A 19,260-nucleotide genomic window follows, 5' to 3' on the forward strand; every position below is an offset into this window, starting at 1 on the left:
TGCAGTGCATTGGTATAAATCATTTCATTAATCCTGTGCTATTTTTAAGATAGTTGTCTAGTCTTTTTCTGATTTTGGCTTTCTGGCTGTTGTAGAACTACAGTTCCCAGCATGCTGTTAAATATGTTCCACAACTGCTGGAGAGCCTGCTCCAGAGTATTATTGTTAGCAGCCGTATCTTTGACAAGAGATCATTTCCATTTTTCTTTTGCTGCTCATGTTTTTCTTTTTTTTTCAATTTCATTGCTTTCTTTTGTTCTGGTTGTATGTTTTGTTTTAGGCCCCTTCACCTGTGAACCCCAATGCTCTGGACCGCACAGCCGCATGGCTCTTGAATATGAATATGATGTTAGAAGATGAAAGCATTGAGCCAGATTTCAAGCACAGGGATAATATGAGGAATAAGGAGGAGATGACCCAAATAGAAAAGGTAAACTCAACTGGGTTGTAGAACCTCAGAATGTTCCTCTCTCAGATCTCCATCCCTCACCCCTCCACCCCACTTGGGGAAGTAACGTCCAGCCATACTTAGAAAAAACATATTGTAGGTGCTTAAAGAGAAATAAAAGCACCATGAAGGGCATTAGCAGAGTGTATCAGAGTGGGCAGACCAGGCTCAGTGAGGTGTATGTCCAGTCTGGCAAGATCCAGTGGATCTTTCCAGCAAAAGATTATTTTTCGCTTGATGCTGAAAATCCTCTTGTCACAGGTGAATCTATGTTGTAAGTAATTTTGCAAGGATGTCTGAATGTGTGAGCTATAACTGTCTAGATTGTACCTTTGCTGTTTCCACTGATGTTTTGCTACACCTTACATGGACAATCCATGGAAACAATGAGCAGATTAAAAGGTAGTCTGTGGAGGTTAGAGAGAAACTCAACATAGCCACCACAACATTAAGTTGTAAGGTGGACAGGGGAATCCCAGTCGATTTTAGTCTTTCTAGACTTTGCAAAGGCGTTTGACACAGTACCCCACAAACAGTTACTATACAAATTAAGGTCGATGGGCATTGAAGAACCAATATGTACATGGATAGAAAAACGGGTTGCAGGACCGCATCCAGAGGGTAGGGATAAATGACACATTCTCTAAATGGTCCAAAGGGGTGAGTGGAATGCCCCAGGGTTAAGTCTAAGGGCCAATTCTGTTTATCTTGTTCATAATTGACATTGAGGTTGGGATAAATAGCTCACTCTCAGTGTTTGCTGATGATACAAAGTTGTGCAAGAAAGTAAGATCGCAACATGACATAGAATCCTTGCAGCAAGACATTGATAAAATTGGAGAGTGAATATTTTCCATGGAAAGAGGGAATTATTCATGGGATAGAAATATTATTTTGCCCCTTTACAAAACACTGGTAAGGCCCCATCTTTAGTACGTGGTGCAATTCTGGTCATCAATCCTGACATTACAATCAGACATTACAATCCAGGAGCCAAATGACCCTTCACTTTTCCATGAGGATCTTGGGCTTTATGGTAGCATCCTTCAAGATAGTCCCATATGCCTAGTTTAACTCCAGACCTCAACATTATGGCTGCATGGGACAATAAGGTTCAGTCTGTGGACCATCACCTATGCCTGAAGCCCAAAGCCATACTCGCCCTGGCATTGTGGCTCACAGTTCTAGCCCTAGAATCAGGGAAAGTATTCTTCCTAAAGATCTGGATGGTTCTCATAAATTATGGCAGCCGTTTGGGCAGGGGAGGAGTCCTGGACACACTATCACTTCAAGGGATTTTGGCACTGGAGGAAGCTCGTCTTCCAATTCAATATTATAGAACTCAAGTGATTTGATTCTTTCTCCGGCTCTGGACCTCTCGCCTGCACAGTCACGTGATTAGGAATCAGTCAGACAATGCCACGGCAGTGACTTAGATCAACCACCAGGGATGAACTAGAAGAATTGCAGTTCAAAGAGAGACATCTCATTCTAGCTTGGGCAGAACTACATGTTCCAGTTCTGTCCGCCATGCACATTTCAGGCATGGAACATTGGCAAGCAGATTTCCGCAGTCATCAGCATCTGGACTCCAGAAAGTGTTATTTTCACCCGGAGGTGTTCCAAGACCTTTGTCACAGGTGGGAACCAGACATGGACCGCTCCTGTTCCAGGTTCAACAAACTAAGGCTGGGTTCACACCTGGGCGTTTTTTTATGCGCATTTTAGCACCTTTTTGGGGCGTTTTTGTGTTCATTGAAACGCGCATTTTACACAAGTTTTTGAAATCACTAGAAGCCGTCCAATGAAAACTACTTCCTGAGATACATCATTTCCTTTTCCGGTTTCCTTGTTTGACAGTGTAGAGTGTGTGGTGAGACGCGTTACCATGGATCTATACAAACAGAGACGTATAGCAGCAATAGTTGGCCTCTTCAACGGTGGGACTGAATGTTTCCCAATCACTCCAGATTTTTGGGATTCCAATTTCTGACCATGCCTGCTTCCTCGTACTCCTATTTTTAAAGCCTGCGTCTTGCAGGTCGTATATGCATGGCTTTTCCTGCACCATGCGGATTAAAGTCTCTGTATCCACAAGTCCACACAGTGCGGAGTCCTCCATGATGCAACAAAGTGGTCCAAAAGTGTGCCTGACAGTCCCCAGAGAGTGCCCTGTGTGCCTGTGAAAAACGCGCATATATACACACGTTTTTTGAACACAAAAACGCTCAAACGCGCTTCCATTGAAGTCTATGGCAGAATCAGCGCTCAAATCTGCCAAAAAGAAGCTCATGTACTTTTTCGAGCGTAGGGCGTTTTTCAGCGCGACAAAACGTGCAGAAAAACGTTTTGTTTACTGTGGTGCGCACCCCTCAGTTGGACTGCTATTGAATCTCCCAGTATACCTGAATACCTCTTCTGTGTACAAATAAGAAAACAGGACTTTTGACTTACTGTAAAATTTCCAAAAAGACAATTCCTTGGCCAGTCAAACATCCTGTTTTTTTTGCAAACATTTTTTTTGTAAAGTTGCAGCAAATGTAGTGTTTACTGTGTAGTAAACACTAGTGTAACTGTAAGTTAAAAAAATTATACATTGCAATATTGACCTTATCCCAGTGCAGAGTTAGAGTCAGCGCTGCTCATCTTCCATGTTGAATGATGGCCTGCATCATCCATCCCACATCCAGGCTGTCATGGACACAACCCTGGGAGGGGGGGTCAGCAAATTTACAAAAACAAAGCTTTTTTCCGGCCCTCTGGACATGTTAAGGGTGTTCATGTTGACCTCCATATTTACCTAGTTGACCACCCATTGCATTAGCGTGTTAGTATAGGTGTAAGTAGAGGGAGAAAAAAAAGCAGTACAAATATCACATCCAATTCTAGTGTTCTTTTAAATGATGACTAGTACTACAATGAACTATTAGCACAGATGCTTTAGAAACATATCCTGATTATGTAATGTGGGGCGTTACCACACGCCTGCTGTAATGGAAGGGTTTTTGGGGTTTTTTTATGGTAAGAAAGCATGTTGGCAATTTTTGCTTTTAGGCCTCATGCACACACAAAGAGCAAAATTGTATATTGCGTATATACGCACACTATATGCAATCTCAGAATGCATAATTCGTAATAGAAATTTTAATGAACTGTACGCGCGTAAAATGCACAGAAATACGTTGCCCGGACGCATCTCGGTCCATTCTGTTTTTGCGCATTTTTACGCAGCGCAAATATACTGCTCCATACGCAGCTATGTGTATGGAGCCATTTATTTTCATATGCTGCATATGGGACAATACATGCATATACACAGTGTATTGTACGGCAGTGTGAATGAGGCCTAAAGCCTTCAGTCCAGCATTCTGCCTGTCTCCCTGTATGATTGCCATAGTAGAGGTTCACCAGGTTACACCAGATAAAAACAAAAAGCAATGATAACAGCTACAGTTTGCTTTGTGGCACATTCTTAACTCCAGAGAGACATTTTTTGTTCCATCTGAGTTTATTGCTTTCATATAAAAACAAAAAAAGAGGAAAACAAAAACAGTTTACAGAACAATTAAAAGGTAGAATAAATCCATACACTGTATGGGACACTGCGTGAATCAGAAATATAGAGCTATATGCATAGGAACACAACATATCTTGTAATTAGATATATCTTCGTCGTTAGGGGTATGATGACAATCTCGCCCAGTAATAGAATCCAAATGGTTTTGTATATGTAGAGAATGAAAAGTAATTAGGGTAATAGTGGAAGGGGGAGGTGAATGTTCTGTCCTAAGGTATGTATATTACAATGCGTCCCATAATATGGTAGGACAATGGGTCAGAAACCTATGAGGTAGGCTGAAAGTGAGAAAGAGGGAATGAGCAATGGGAAGTGAAAATGTTCCTATCATAAATGCCTGCAGCTTTGTGATGAATCAAGTGGTGTTTAGCTGACATGGTGGCAGGTGATAATATCTCCTGTTTTCTGCAGTATATACTACAGCTGTTTAATGCGTGGAGATTACAGTGACCATCCTGCAGATGGGAAGATTCACCCATCCAGCCTATTTCTAAAATTCCTCCTCCTAGATAATATGGCTTTATAAAGGACTGTATCACATTCTAATTAATCTAGGATCCATATTTAATAATGACGGTGGGAAGCTCTGCACACTCACATGATGGCAGGTTGGAGCTGAGAATCTCACATGGTTTGTCTGTGTGCGGCTGGTTCACCAGCTCTCATCACAAGCTGCAGACAGTAACACATTCTGAAGGGACCACCGCCTGGGCACATCTCCGCACAAGAACCTCATTAAAAAAATGAAATCCTTCCAGGACTAAGCTTGTCCCTTAAAACTGCTATCCTCAGGCTACAGGGCACTGCTGGATGGTGCTCTGCAAGCAGCGGGCCACAGTGTCCTTTGAGAGCTGCTGCCGCCTGAAGCACACACAAAGCAAGCAGCTTCTTCCAGTCTTACACAATGATTAGGAAGAGCTCTTAGCCCCCCACTGAGCAAAATGTAAATACACAGAGCGCAGGCTGAAATAATTGCCAGTAATGGCCTCCTTGCCTTCTCCTCATACAGACCCCGACAACTTTCAGCTCCGAGGCTGTCTAGGATCTCAGTGCTGTTCATTATCAGCACAAAGGTAACTTATTAGAATCTGGCTCTCTGCAGCTCAAAGCTTCAATTAACACCCAAAAAGAATCATCTGCTAATTAATAGTGTTCATTTAATAGAATAGATGGAAATGTTGATAGGCGACCCTTGTGTGTCAACAGATCAGAGATGGCGGCACTCAAGTGCTACAAGGGTGTTTATTATAGTGTCAGCCGAGTTCGGGAGGGCAGGAAAGACAAATCTACATCACAATTATAATAATGATTATTCTGAAGTGTCACTAAGTCCTGTTTGTCAGACAGCGAAAAAGGTCTCTTCTTTTCTTAATGAATTGCAGGTTTTTCCCTTAATGAGCAGTTGTGGCCAGATGTCAGTGTTGGATGTGTGCGGCAGTAGCGATTATACAAGGTAGAGTGTCCTCTGCTTACATAAAGGTGACATTCTGAGTGACTGCAGCCTGTATACTAATATTAGCCTGTAAATGTGAGTATGACAGTTCTCTCTCCATTCACGGTTTACAAAATGCAGAGCGACTTTCTGAAAGCAGCCTTCAGCTGCAGTTCAGGGTTCCTGAATACACATTTTTTTGGCAGTGCTTCTGGGAAGCATTTGGCAAGCTGTAGACACTCAGTAAACACCTGAGAAAGTTCATGTTAAAGTCTTTGCCATTGATCAGTAGTTACACTTAAGGTGCCCATACACTGCACGATTCTCGTACGAGAATCGCGGGAAATCCCACGATCGTACGAGAATTGTGCAGTGTGAATGAAGACGTGCGACCGTTTCTACTGTACGGTCGCACGTCTTTAGTCTAAGGAGCATGCTAGAAAAACCAGCCGAAAATGTCACGATTTTCAGCTTCTTTGAATGATGCTCGGGAGGCAAATGCGCACTGCCGGGAGGCGCACACTGCCCGTTCAGCATTGCGGCCATCGGAAGCCCGCCCCTCAGGGGGGCGGGCTTGCGATGATTGCAAGTACGATCTGCCTGTCCAAGATGGGCAGATCGTACGTTTTTTAAATTACTTTACAACCAAGGCAAGACTACGGTCTTGCGATGGTTGTAAAGTGTATGGGCACCTTTAGGGCCCCTTCCTTCTTTTACATGTGTTATCATGCTGTGTGTGTGCACACCACAATCCATAGTTATTGGCACCCCAAAGTGCACACATGGCCAGAACAAACACACCCACCTGCCTCCTAGCATCAATACACTGTAGCACATGTATTGAAGAACACATGCCTTACTTGTGATGTGCTGGGGGGGGAAAAAAGACAGGCAGGTTTTTTGGCCTGTCATTGTGAATTAAAGTCCAATTGAAAATGAATGGGTTGTTTGATTGCAATCTGCATTTATGCAGCAAAAAAATGCAAGTGTGAAGTGGCCCTAAAAGTATCAAAGCAGTGAAATTACATTTTCTGCTGATGATCTTATGTCTGTGGGAGGGGGAACAGTTACTCTGATCACAGTTTTCCAACTGATAAGCCGCTGGTAGCCTCCTCATCTTATCGCTACCTCAACTCTGAAACTACTAGAAAGGAGCAGAGTTTACAGGTTAGTATGGCATTCTGAGAAGATTTTGGCTAAAGAAATTCAAGCGTTTCCACAACCTTTTCCTGTAAAGGCTGTTGTGGTCCTGGGAAGAGATTGAAGTATATTTATTATGACAAAGCTGTCAGAACATACCTTTCTTATATGATCAGAGCTTTCCCAAACATGCTAGGCAAATAAGGACTGTCTATTGATTGATATTTGCTTATCCATTAGCATGCCCCGGATCTTGGCGCTCGGACCTAATGATTGGTTGCGGAGACAGGGGCATAGGATGTGGATGAGGAAGTGTGCCCCTTCTTCACATCCAGTGCTCCTGGTGGCTCTACACCATCATGGGGAAGATACATGTTAGCAACTTGCTCATATATATGTTGGTAGATATTGTAGCAGATTTACAAACACATGAAAATGGCTTTGTATTGGCTGGGCAACGTAGAAAATACAAGCAAATATCACTAATATTCTCTGTGTGGGTAGGCTAAGAGCTTTTTTTTTTTATATCAGCTTTTTTCCATTTTCCTATGTCTATCATTTGCCTCACCAAGGCATTTGAATCACACCAAATCCACCATCCAAGTAAACTTCTAATTAAAAATACTGTCACAAGTAAATGAGGGTCACTCAGTTCCACCTATGATCAACGCTGAGATTATTTTATCATTATCTCTTTGGAATCTGTCTGATGACATTGAATTGCTCTGTGCCACTATTCATGTCCTTTCTGATTTTTTCCTGATGATTTGATCGCCAGGTTAGCTGCACTCCTGTCAGGAAGCTTATTCAAGCAGCTTGTGGTAAGAACGGTTGATGGAAAACGTAATCGTTTTAGCCAAGTGAGAATGATAAAATAGGTCTGAAAAGTTTTCTGCCAGCAGAGAGGAAACCGGTTTCTTTACAGTGATCTCATATCTGTGTGTAGGTTATAGATGTTTTATTTGTTAAGATTCTCTATGTTTAAGGTGCAGTAATTCACAATTGGAATTTCCACACTTTACATGTAATTAGCAAGAGTGTACCACCTTTTGGGCCTGACATTTATGTACTAAAATGGCCATGAATTATACACACTATGTTGGTAAAGTTTGGAGAACCATTAAAACCCATTTTCCCCCCGGCAGTACCAGCAGGAGATCATGGTTCTTCAGGACAAGCTGCGCCTTTCCAACAAGAAGCTGGAAGAATATGAGAACCGCTGTAAGAGCCAAGACGACCAGACACAGAAGATACTGCTAGAGTACCAAACGCGGCTGGAGGAGAGTGAGGAACGCCTGCGCAGACAGCAGGAGGACAAAGAGATGCAAATGAAGGGCATTATAAGCAGGTAGGACTATCGGAATCCTCCCTTGTGTCTAATTATTGGGGCTTTATATCTACTGCCTTTTACCATTGCCCACATTGTGTACAACTTATGAAATGCTTAACATTGTCCATCTCATGAATAACAGTACTTTTCTTGATTGATTACTAAAGCAAGCCTAATGGCACGGCTGTTACTATTATTGGGTATGCCTGTTTTCACTTTCATTGGTTTTGAAACCTCTCTGCTGCATACCAGTTCCAGGGTTGTCAATGCACACACTGAAAAGTGGCTTTAGTGATCTGAAATAAGCACGGAACTTGTGAGTCAGACAAGGCTGCCTCTATCAAAAATGCGTGCTGCAATATGTTCCCTTTAGAGCAGTGGTCTCAAAGTACCTACCCGCGGGCCAATTGCAGCCTGCGAGCCGGTACTATGTGGCCTGCAGCCAACTCATAAGTCAGGTACGTGGTCACGGACAGTGTACCAGACTTGAGGGAGCAGCTACATGGTCTGCATCTCTATCGGATGCAGACTGCCTCAGAGGTGTCATTATCCGCATGTCGTGGGGATAAATGCTGAAATGTGTATATTCTGCAAAACTATTATTCAGACATACATTTATTTATTTTTAGCCTTTGGAGATGACAATCACTGACATGTAGAGAGGAAACACGATTGTCAATTGTTTTTCTTACTTTAAAGTCACTGCATTTGTCCTAGTAAAGTTTTTTTTCTTCTCTTTGTTCTTAAACTTTGCATATAACGAAGAGCAAGCAGTGTTTAGCATTCAACTCCATAAATATGGTTTTATTTTATTTTGGATGGCGGATTATTGATGTGTCCCTTTAGGGAAATTTGCCCTTACTTCCTGTCCTGGGAACATTTCGTTACATCTTGCCACTCAGTGTCCCCAAGACAGGAAGTGAGAGGAAGTGTTTACAACAGGGTCACAAAAGCAATAGAAACTTGAGCAAAGTCCTAAATCTTCCCTCACTGCTTCCACCAACCAACAAAAAAATGTTTTATTCTGGTGACCGTGGAGCGACCTGCTATGACCCATCGTCCTAGAGCTGTCACAGCAAGAGAAAAGATGATGTCTCACAGACCTGACGTTTTGTTTATAGTTCACATTGTTTACAACTAGAGGCGTAGATTATACATCCACATGTAAACCCTTAGAAACCAAACCACGTGCTTTTCAAAGATGATTTGTAATCAATTCCCTTAGGCTAACTCACTTTCACAGGGGAGCAGACAAGAGGACACACTGAGGACAAGGTAGTCAGAGGTTGAGACAGATAGAGGACATCAGTTGCAATTAAAGAACCTGTGCCAGAGTCCTCAGGGGAAGGAAGAAGTAACTGGAGCGTCAGATAGGTGTAAAGCCCCGTTCACATTGAGCGATTTAACGCGCGGTAATTCCCACGATATCGCGGCAAATTACCGCACGATATCGCGCTCCAATGCATTTCAATGGGGCAAAGGGTCCTGCTGTCGCGGGTCGTGTGTCGCTACAGCAGGACCCTTTTTGGAGCGGATTTAGCCGCGATTCAAGCTTGCTCAATGCGGCAAATCTCGCGAAATCGCGCGACAAACGCGCAATTTGCATATCGCGCAGTGGGAACGGGGCCTGAGGATTTATGAAAGGAATATAACTGCGGAATATTATAGTTTAGAAAACACTGCCCTAATATATACACGTCACTACAGCATAATTTGTGGCAAATTCTTTCTAAACTTCCAGAAAAAACAGCTTTCTTCTTGCTATCCTCAGTATTTGTTTATTATGGTAATAAAGCAGAAAATGTAGATTATTGTGTGGTTTGTTTGACACAGGTTGATGTCTGTAGAGGAGGAGCTGAAGAAGGACCACGCAGAGATGCAGGCAGCTGTGGACTCCAAACAGAAGATTATTGATGCACAGGTATGGATATATTCTGATATGACAAGTCCTTGGGCAATACTAGGAGGTGGGGGATGGAATTGGCTTGCCCTCTGCGTTACTGGCACAGCGTAACTGCCTCCGGATGGCGCCTTACACTATTAGACAGGAAAATATTAATTCAGCACAACGTTATTTAATTTCACAGTGAAAAGAGCAGACTGTGCCACTTATATATTTCCCTGAACAGCCACTTAACGGATAGCACATCAGGCCTTCACACATCCCATGTCTCATACGGCAAGAATGAGGCCAGCTTCACTAATAATCATGAAATTATGAAGATGCCTTATCGATGTTACTTGTCCTGAGTTAATTATAATTCATAATCAAAATTTGTAATCCGACAGAAGTCGGCTCTCTGCCTTCACATCATTTCCTGGCTGCATTTAGATTTTATTAAGCGGCTTTGTAATTCTTAGAATGTTCTCAATGTTCATATCTGTAATTATTACAAGGAAACATTCCCGCTAGAAGACAGTGTTCCTCTGTGCAGTCTTTCCGCAGGATGCACTTCTATTATTTGTTCGCGTAGTCGCCATTCATATCCTAGCACAGCCACTTACCTGACGCTACAATTCTCAGATAGAAGGAAATTGTATCCAGTATCTTATTTCCACTGCCGTTTATCTGTTGTAAACTGATCTCAGCCAATTCATGCAAAGCACAGATAACCGGCAAAGCTGATTTGGTAAATATTCTTTATTTCACGGATGTGAAGAAAGCAGCTTCTGGCAAGCCAAAAAAACATCCAGCTTTCACCATCAATAAGACATTTCTGGCAAGAAACCTGTGCTGAGAGAAATAGTGCTGACCTCTCAAAGTATATGTCCTAAACTCTTTTTTTTTTTGGATAGAGTTGGGAAGGGTTAGAACCCTGACCATTTTTTACTGATATCCGGGCACAAGAGACATTAACAACTCCTAACTTTTTTTTTGCAATGTTCTACCAGACTGGAAGACAGGGGAACTCACTAAACACAGACAAAAATCAAAATGCTTTTTTTTCCAGTAGATTAGGGGAGTCTAGAACCGCTGTCAAATTTTTGTTTGTCCCTGTTGCATATATTTTCTCACTGCCTGCCTGGTGAAACCATTGTTACTGGGGAAAAAAGTGGGTGGAAATGTTGATGAGGTTTCTAACTTCCCCAACCTATCCAAAATTAACAAAAAAAAGCCTTTGTGTTCAGTGTTAATGAGTGCTGGGGCTGCAGGGAAGAAGGAGATCGAAGACTCTGTCCTCAATCCCTTTATCTATCACAAAAGGGAAATATAAGAGGTCTGTTTAGACCCCCGATATTTCACTAACGCTCCTTGACAGTACTGTTAAAACAAAGACAACTGATTGAGAAAAAAGTAAAAACACCACACACACAATGTACATGTGCACCAGTGGGTGCTTGCTGGTCTGTGTTGTGCACATGTGCTGCAGTGCGTTGTTATCACTCACAGTGCGTGTTTTTTACTTTTTGTAAACTACAACGTTTATTCAACTATATGTGCAGCAGTGTCTTGTGATGCATTGCCAAGCATTGTAACTTGGTGCTTATAAAATGGACAACGTACACCAACACAGGGCACTGCAGATTGGGTATTAACTAGGGATGCACCGATACCACTTTTCTAAGACAGAGTACGAGTACCGATACTTTTGATCAAGTACTCGCAGATACCAATTACCGATACTTTTTCTTAAAGGGACAGGTCACATTTTTTCTAAAGCAATACAAACTAATGCTTTAAGGTCACTTTCTTAATATTATGATCCATGAGATGACGAGGGAGCATGACGCCGGCTTCCCGGCCAATCAGAGTGCCGGGCGCTGCGTCATTACACGGCACCCGGCTTCCGGATTTGCTAGTTTCCTGACCAATCGGGAACCCGGGCAGCACGTCATTGCACGCTACCCGGCTTGCTGATTGGCCGGGAAGTCGGCTCCATGCTCTCTTATCACAAGTGACGAGAGAGCATGGAGCCATTTCTTGGCCAATCAGGAAACTGGGCAGCGTGTAATGATGCGCTGCCCGGCTTCCTGATACAGGAAGTACACGTGCTAGGTATCAAAGCATTTGGGCGAGTAAGAGGACTCACCCAAATACTTGGTATGGGCACCGATACCGATACTAGTATCGGTATCGGTGCATCCCTAGTATTAACACAACACATAGATGTGAGGCCAACCGTTTTGCAAAAAGGCAATTCAGTTTATCTTATAGATTTGGTAAGTTTTGTTGTTTTTGTGTATTACTAATTAAGTGTACTTTAGTCGAAAATATTTTTTTTGATAAATATTTGCAGGATCTGCAAAAACAAAGATCTCGCTGGTTCCGGCTCAGCAATAGGGTTGCCACCTGTGCGGGATTCACCCAGACAGTTCGGGTTTGTGCTGTGTCCGGGATTCAGGCCGGCTGAAACTCAGACACAAGATGTCACAATGTCAGGTGGACAGGGGCAACCACAGAGTCCTGCTATTTCAACTTCAGTGCATGGAGGGGACACGGTGGGACACTGGAACTTGGGGGGCAATGAGGTGTCTGAAACACAGGGTACAGATACGTCTTGAAGGGCACAGGGGTTCTGCTCCAGGTAAATGTGTTGCTTGCTGTCTCACCTGTCTCTCTCTCCGGGCTGTCTCTCCTTGATCATCCTTCTGGTTGTCTCTCCTCTTTCTCTCTCAGCTGTCTCTCTCCTGGCCAACTGATTTTCATAATATCCAAACCTAAAGCTGGCCATACAACTTACAATTATCTGCAGATTTTCTGTGGTCAGACGGAAAAGGTGCAACAGATTCCTCCATCTTCACTTAACTGTGTGGATGGAGTAATCTCCACCTGGGCCAATCTGTTGCACTTTTTCCATCTGACCACAGAAAATCTGTAGATAGTTGTAAGGTGTATGGGCACCTTAAGAGGGGGCAGTTATACCCATACATGGAACAGACTAATGGTGTAAAGGGTTTTACAGCAAATGCAAAAACAATCCATTTCTTTCTGTCAGAAGGTTATTCAGTTACTGTTACATAGAGATAAAGTCAGCTTTCTTGAAGAGAATGTTTAGTAACCACCTGGCAAACACTGAGTTCTTTGTGAGTCAAAAGTTGTCTTGTCATTTCAGGAAAAGCGCATTGCCTCACTGGATGCGGCCAACGCCAGGTTAATGAGCGCCCTAACACAGCTAAAAGAGAGGTACAGCATGCAAACACGTAACGGAATTTCACCCACAAACCCAACTAAATTGCAGATCACAGAAAACGGTGAATTCAGAAACAGCAGTAATTGTTAACGGTTGGAATACAGCAGAGACGCATGACCGTTTACCCCGCTAATAACGGACTCGGCTCACTATGGATGGTCCTGCTCTGACGCACTCACTGCTGGAGGCAAAACATTAGACTCATGCATTCTGGGAAATCTCTAGAAACGCAAAAATAGAGATTTTTTTTCTTCCTTGGAGAAAAAACTACTCAACTGTTGTAAAAATGTGCCATAACAATACATATTTGTATATGATTCCTGTTATTGCTGGTGAATTATTTTAATGTTAAATAATACTATTTTTGTTGCTTTCTTGTCCAAAACATTTGCCAAATTCTGCCCACAAGGGTGACAAAGAAACCAGAATAATATAGTAAGGAAAGATACAAACACTATGAGAGCCTATTATAAGCCTGCATAAGGTCATGTATGGCAGAGATATGAACACTGATGCCACCTGCACTTTGTCTGCGGAACCTGAAGGATTCGCATTAAACTAAACTATAAAATTAAAAAAAACAAAAAACACAGCAGTCATCCACTTCTCTCCTTAAAAAAAAAAAAAATGTTTGACAACTGTTCACGTTTAGCCTTCCCGCCTTCTATGATGAAATGGTAGATGGCCACTGCCTGCATTACATCTACTAAATTCCTTCAAATATATAAGATGTATGTGTCCAATCAGGAAATAACTGCTTTCGATAGTAATGGCCTGCTATTATTTATACTGGCCACGGCAGCAGTGTGTCGCCCCCTGATGGATGGAGGAGGGACAATGGTGGCTGCAGTGAGTCTTCCAGTTACATGTGGCCAGATTGCTGAACTGTGGAATCAAAGTGGTTTATAAGAATACGCCTCATCTGTTGTGCGGTCTCTCTGCCACATGACCTCCAGGCCTGTCGTGTGGCCTCAGTCAGCACAAAATAGTTGCTTTTCAGTTTCCCACACTTTGTGTAACTTTGCCACTAAAGGTTCCGCAAAATCTGAGAGTTCAAAATATACAAGCAAAAGAAATGATGAAGTGAAATCTGGCTGCTATGGGTTACAGTTTAAATCCTAGAGCTGCACACCTAGTGAATAGTACAGAGTTTATAAGGAGACGAGGTGGCCAGCTCTGTTCCAGGCAGTGTCAGTCTTTCTGAAGAAGCGCGGCTGAGATATCAGGTTAAGGTACATTGTTTTCCAGCAGTCTAATAGACTAAAAGTGACATAAAAATCACATCTCCCTCCCTGCCCCCCTCAAATGCTGCTTGAGGATTAGTTCACACCATATGCAGTGCGTTCCGGTCTGATTCTGGCCGAAATGCACTGCATTGCATTCCGGCCGTCTCACTTTTTTGTGTTGCAGGATGGGGCCATTGCGGTGAGATCGAAATAGTGCTTGCAGCATTTTGATCGCACCGGACCGCTGGCACAATGTGCCGTGCGGGCGATCGCATTGCGGCCGGAGGGCATGGCTACAGTGCCAATCACTTCAATGGCCCGCCATGCCCCCTCCTGCCCCACAAAAAAGTGAGCCAGCCGGAATGCGATGCAGTGCGTTCCAGCCAGAATCGGACCGGAATGCACTGCATATGATGTGAACTAACCCTTAAGGACTTACCTTAAATAATGCCTCTTGATCCAATCATCTTCTTTCCAGTAGTATTCAGGAGACTCTCCAGCGCTGGTGCCAGTCTCTGATCCCGCGCTGACTCCTGCGTCCCACGGTATCTGCACGCTGCCAGGCTGCGTGCATTGACTTACCTTGTGTCTCTCCTCTTTTACCGGCCAGAAGATCTCTTCTGCGCATACGCCCGCCCCATGATCCTTTACCGTTGCTTGAGAGTCTTCAGATCTTCGGACAGGAGCGAGTGGCAGAGACAAAGGTAAGTAATAACCTGTTTGGTAACTTTTTTTTTATGTTGTTGCATATATCTACTGCTTGCTAGCAGTAGAAATATGTAAAAAAAGAACACATTCATATATTTTTTTCATTCAGCCTGCAGACTGAAAGAAAAAAATTATAGACTACAGTGTGGATGAATGAATCTCCCGCTGTGCACATAGCAGTTGACACTAAAGTCAGAATACAATCAGAATACCCGCTCATTTAGTAAACGGGTCTTAAAATTTCACACAAATTTAGGCAGCATATTTCAGAGTGATGAGCCCTCTCAGCTGACATTTCGCACCATCAGATGCATACATTGTGAAATGGACAGAAAGCTGCACCAACTAGGACTCAGGAATTGGTCATCTCCAGCCCCTTCACTAGAAAACTTCACAGATGGAGATTCAATGTCAGACTGACCATTTCATCAGGATATCTATCAGCACAAAGAACAGATTCTCACACTCTTCTCAAGCTAAACCATAAGTCTGCATTTGCACTTTACACACCTGGAATACCCTATGCATTCAGAAGTGGAGAACAATTTTCTCATATGTAATCCCAGTCCTCTCCACATCACATCACACTCATCTCCACCTAAAGCAGGAGAGCAATTTGATGCTACTAGTTTTCTGCTCCATCTCCAGCAAAAATTAAATTTCCACTGTCCAATATGATAATTTGAACTATACAAAAATGAATTAGTGTTAGACACTGACAGACTAATTTCCCTCTTATATCCAAAACACCCAGAAATAAGTCTTGTATCTCAGCCATAGATAGTATTAGCATAACAGACCTCAATATGGTTCTATTACAGTTCCTTCCCTCATCATACAGTACACACAGTTACATCCTGTGTTATATATAGCATTAGAGGTGGCAGTTTAGCAGAATTCAGGAAAGCAAGAAGGATATATAAATAGACAACTATCGTACCTGGCACTAATACTCAAGTTTTTCCTGTTGGCTCTACACAAAGTTGTGTATTATGCAGGTGATTCCCTTGTAATGCAGAATCTGCCAAGCATGAACAATCTACTCAGTTTGGCGTTATGAAGCTTCTGATAATATCCTGTCTCATGTCTGCCGAAATACTGCGCTGTATCAAAGAGCGAATCTGAGAACCCTACATATTTTCTCTGCGCTAACAACATTTATGGCGCTGTAAAATCTCACATATATTTTATTTATAAACCAGGATGTGAGCAAAAAAAAAAATTATATACAGTATATACATTTCATTCATCACTGGAAGGGACAATAAAACACACACGATGGAAATAAATTATTTGTTAAGATCTGTAAAGGTCCCATACCTGTAGGAAAATATATCACATTACATTTACATCATATAAGACATATATCATATTACTCTTCTTTTTTTGTGCACAATGACAGCACCAACTTTGAACAAACCAATGCTAGTCATGTTTGACGTATACGGGAGATGATGGGGATGTAGCCACTGATATAATTTTGCTTTGGTATATCAGTTTTTATTCCCCCCAGACTTCCAGACTGACAAAGAAAAATCATAGATAATGATAACGTGAACATGACAGAAATGTACCATGCTGGGTTTCACTCACTCAAAAGCTTGTTTGTGACTACGGAGAATTACTTACTGCAAAGCTCTACAACTAAACTGGCCATTGTAAATAGATGACAAGATGATTCAACCTTCTTTTCTACCTGCAGATAAATATGATCCATGCTATTCTGAAAGTAAATATGTCTTTGGGCAATAAGGAGCTCATAGAACCCCTCTGCAGCTGCATAATAAAAAAAAAGCATAAACCCATATCTAACCCCCAATCACAGAACAGTCTGCACTACCCCACATATACCCCTCCTTGACATACCTTCTCTATTTGCATAGTCTTGCCACTAATAACTCCTCAGTACTGTGCATTTCATATATAACAGACAATTTGAATTGCTGTTTTGTGCAAAGGCCAAGGAAAATCTAAAATCTAATAGCTATTCTCACGCCATTGTTCTTCAACTGGCTAAATGTTACTTGTGCAGCATCAGCCCCATCCTCTTTTATTAGGGAGCTTAGTTCATGTCTTCCTCGGTCATATTCAGCTTTATAATACTCTTTTTATACCAAAATATGTCTCTGGCTCCAAGAAACCGTCTCTTATATTGTTGCACTGAAGCAATTTTAGGTCAGTCTTAACACTTCCAATTTGCTCTGAATAGACACTTCCAGAATTCACTTATGAAAAGCCTGACTAAGCACTCTGTAGCACAGATCTGTCATATCTATTGCCAAATTGTTCTGACATTAATACTCTGTGTTTTGACATATGCGCACAAATTTCTGTCAAATACAAAAAAAAAGAAAGAAAATTACATGCAGCAGGTAGGCAGTAAAAATCCCCTTAACTTTATTGCAGAAAGGAACTGATTAGCAGGAACTTTTTCAAATGTAATCAGCTCATTTGTGTTTAAACTCAAACCATTTTTTCTTTCTGAGGAATTGTTTACAACAAAACAGATTTACATGTTTAATGTTCACTCTGGAGCTTTCATTAAATAATTAAATATTAAATTTCCTCGTAAAGTGCCATAGTTGGCAAGAGGAAGCAGGCACTGTGAAACTGATTTCTGATATATTTACTTCCAGTTACAACAATTTCTGTTTCTACTGTACTAATAAACCGTGTTATAGGCCATGACGTTTATTTAAAACTACATTATTGTTTGTTTAAATAATACGTCTTTGCAATCCACTCATGTTAGGTCTCCCATTGTCATGATTCTAGGGTAAAAACAATTTCAATACCCTAAATGTAAATGTTAAACGCAAATTGCAACCAAAAAAAAAATACTTAAAATACACTATATTGCCAAAAGTATTGGGACATCTACACTCACATGCAGTTTAATGGCATCCCAGTCTTAGTCCGTAGGGTTCAATATTGAGTTGGCCGACCCTTTGCCGCTATAACAGCTTCAACTCTTCTGGGAAGGCGTCCACAAGGTTTAGGAGTGTGTATATGGGAATGTTTGACCATTCTTCCTGAAGCGCATTTGTGAGGTCAGGTACTGATGCTGGACGAGAAGGCCTGGCTCGCAGTCTCCACTCTAATTCATCCCAAATGTGTTCTATCTGGTTGAGCTCAGGACTCCTTTGCAGGTCAAGTTCCTCCACCCCAAACTCGCTCATCCATGTCTTTAAGAACCTTGCCTTGTACACTGGTGCACAGTCATGTTGGAACAGGAAGGGGCCATCCCCAAACTGTTCCCACAAAGTTGGGAGCATGAAATTGTCCAAAATGTCTTGGTATGCTGATGCCTTAAGAGTTCCATTCACTGGAACTAAGAGGCCAAGCCCAACCCCTGAAAAACAACCCCACACCATATTCCTCCCTCCACCAAACTTTACACTTGGTACAATGCAGTCAGGCAAGTACCGGTCTCCTGGCAACCGTCAAACCCAGACACATCCATCGTATTGCCAGACAGAGAAGCGTGATTCGTCACTCCAGAGAAAACGTCTTCACTTCTCTAGAGTCTAGTGGCGCCATTCTTTACACCACTGCACCAGGCGCTTTGTATTGCACTTGGTGATGTAAGGCTTGGATGCAGCTGCTCGGCCACGGAAACCCATTCCATGAAGCTCTCTACGCACTGTTGTTGTGCCAATCTGAAGGCCACACAAAGTTTGGAGGTCTGTAGCTATTGACTCTGCAGACAGTTTGCGACTTCTGCGCACTGTGCGCTTCAGCATGCGCTGACCCTGCTCTGTCATTTTACGTGGCCTACCACTTTGTGGCTGAGTTACTGTTGCTCCCAGTTGCTTCCACTTTGTTATAGTACCACTAACAGTTGACCGTGGAATATTTAGTAGCAAGGAAATTTCACGGATGGACTTATTGCACAGGTGGCAAGCTATCACGGGATCACGTTTGAAGTCACTGAGCTCCTGAGAGCGACCCATTCTTTCACAAATGTGTGTAGAATCAGTCTGCATGCCCAGGTGCTTGATTTTATACACCTGTGGCCATGGAGGTGATTGGAACACCTGAATCCAATGATTTAGAGGAGCGTCGCAATACTTTTGGCAATATAGTGTATGTATAGCGCTTGGGATAAGCCAGGGTGGAAAAATCAGTATGGAATTCAGGGAAAAGGCTGTCCAATCTGGGGCAGTAGGATTTTTTTTTCCAGGAGCCCATCCCATTGACAACTACAACTGCTGTAATGTTTAAGGAGCATTGGCTATCCGGCTCCTGGGATTTACCCAGCCCTGAT

The 19,260-nt window shown here is 42.4% G+C and overlaps 1 protein-coding gene across 1 annotated transcript in view; it reads left to right on the plus strand.

Moving 5' to 3' along the window:
* LOC108802765 (disabled homolog 2-interacting protein-like) overlaps positions 1 to 19,260 on the plus strand; it is a gene marked incomplete at its 5' end in the record, with an annotated part of 52,655 nt that overhangs the window by 32,155 nt on the left and 1,240 nt on the right. Inside the window, 4 exons of the mRNA XM_018574621.1 lie at positions 281 to 430; positions 7,743 to 7,945; positions 9,761 to 9,848; positions 12,982 to 13,052. Coding sequence (XP_018430123.1) covers positions 281 to 430; positions 7,743 to 7,945; positions 9,761 to 9,848; positions 12,982 to 13,052 — 512 coding nt within the window. The remainder of the gene's footprint in view (positions 1 to 280; positions 431 to 7,742; positions 7,946 to 9,760; positions 9,849 to 12,981; positions 13,053 to 19,260) is intronic.

Source organism: Nanorana parkeri, unplaced genomic scaffold (genome assembly GCF_000935625.1).
Source record: "Nanorana parkeri isolate BGI_ZX_2015 unplaced genomic scaffold, ASM93562v1 scaffold3100, whole genome shotgun sequence".
Lineage (NCBI taxonomy): Eukaryota > Metazoa > Chordata > Amphibia > Anura > Dicroglossidae > Nanorana > Nanorana parkeri.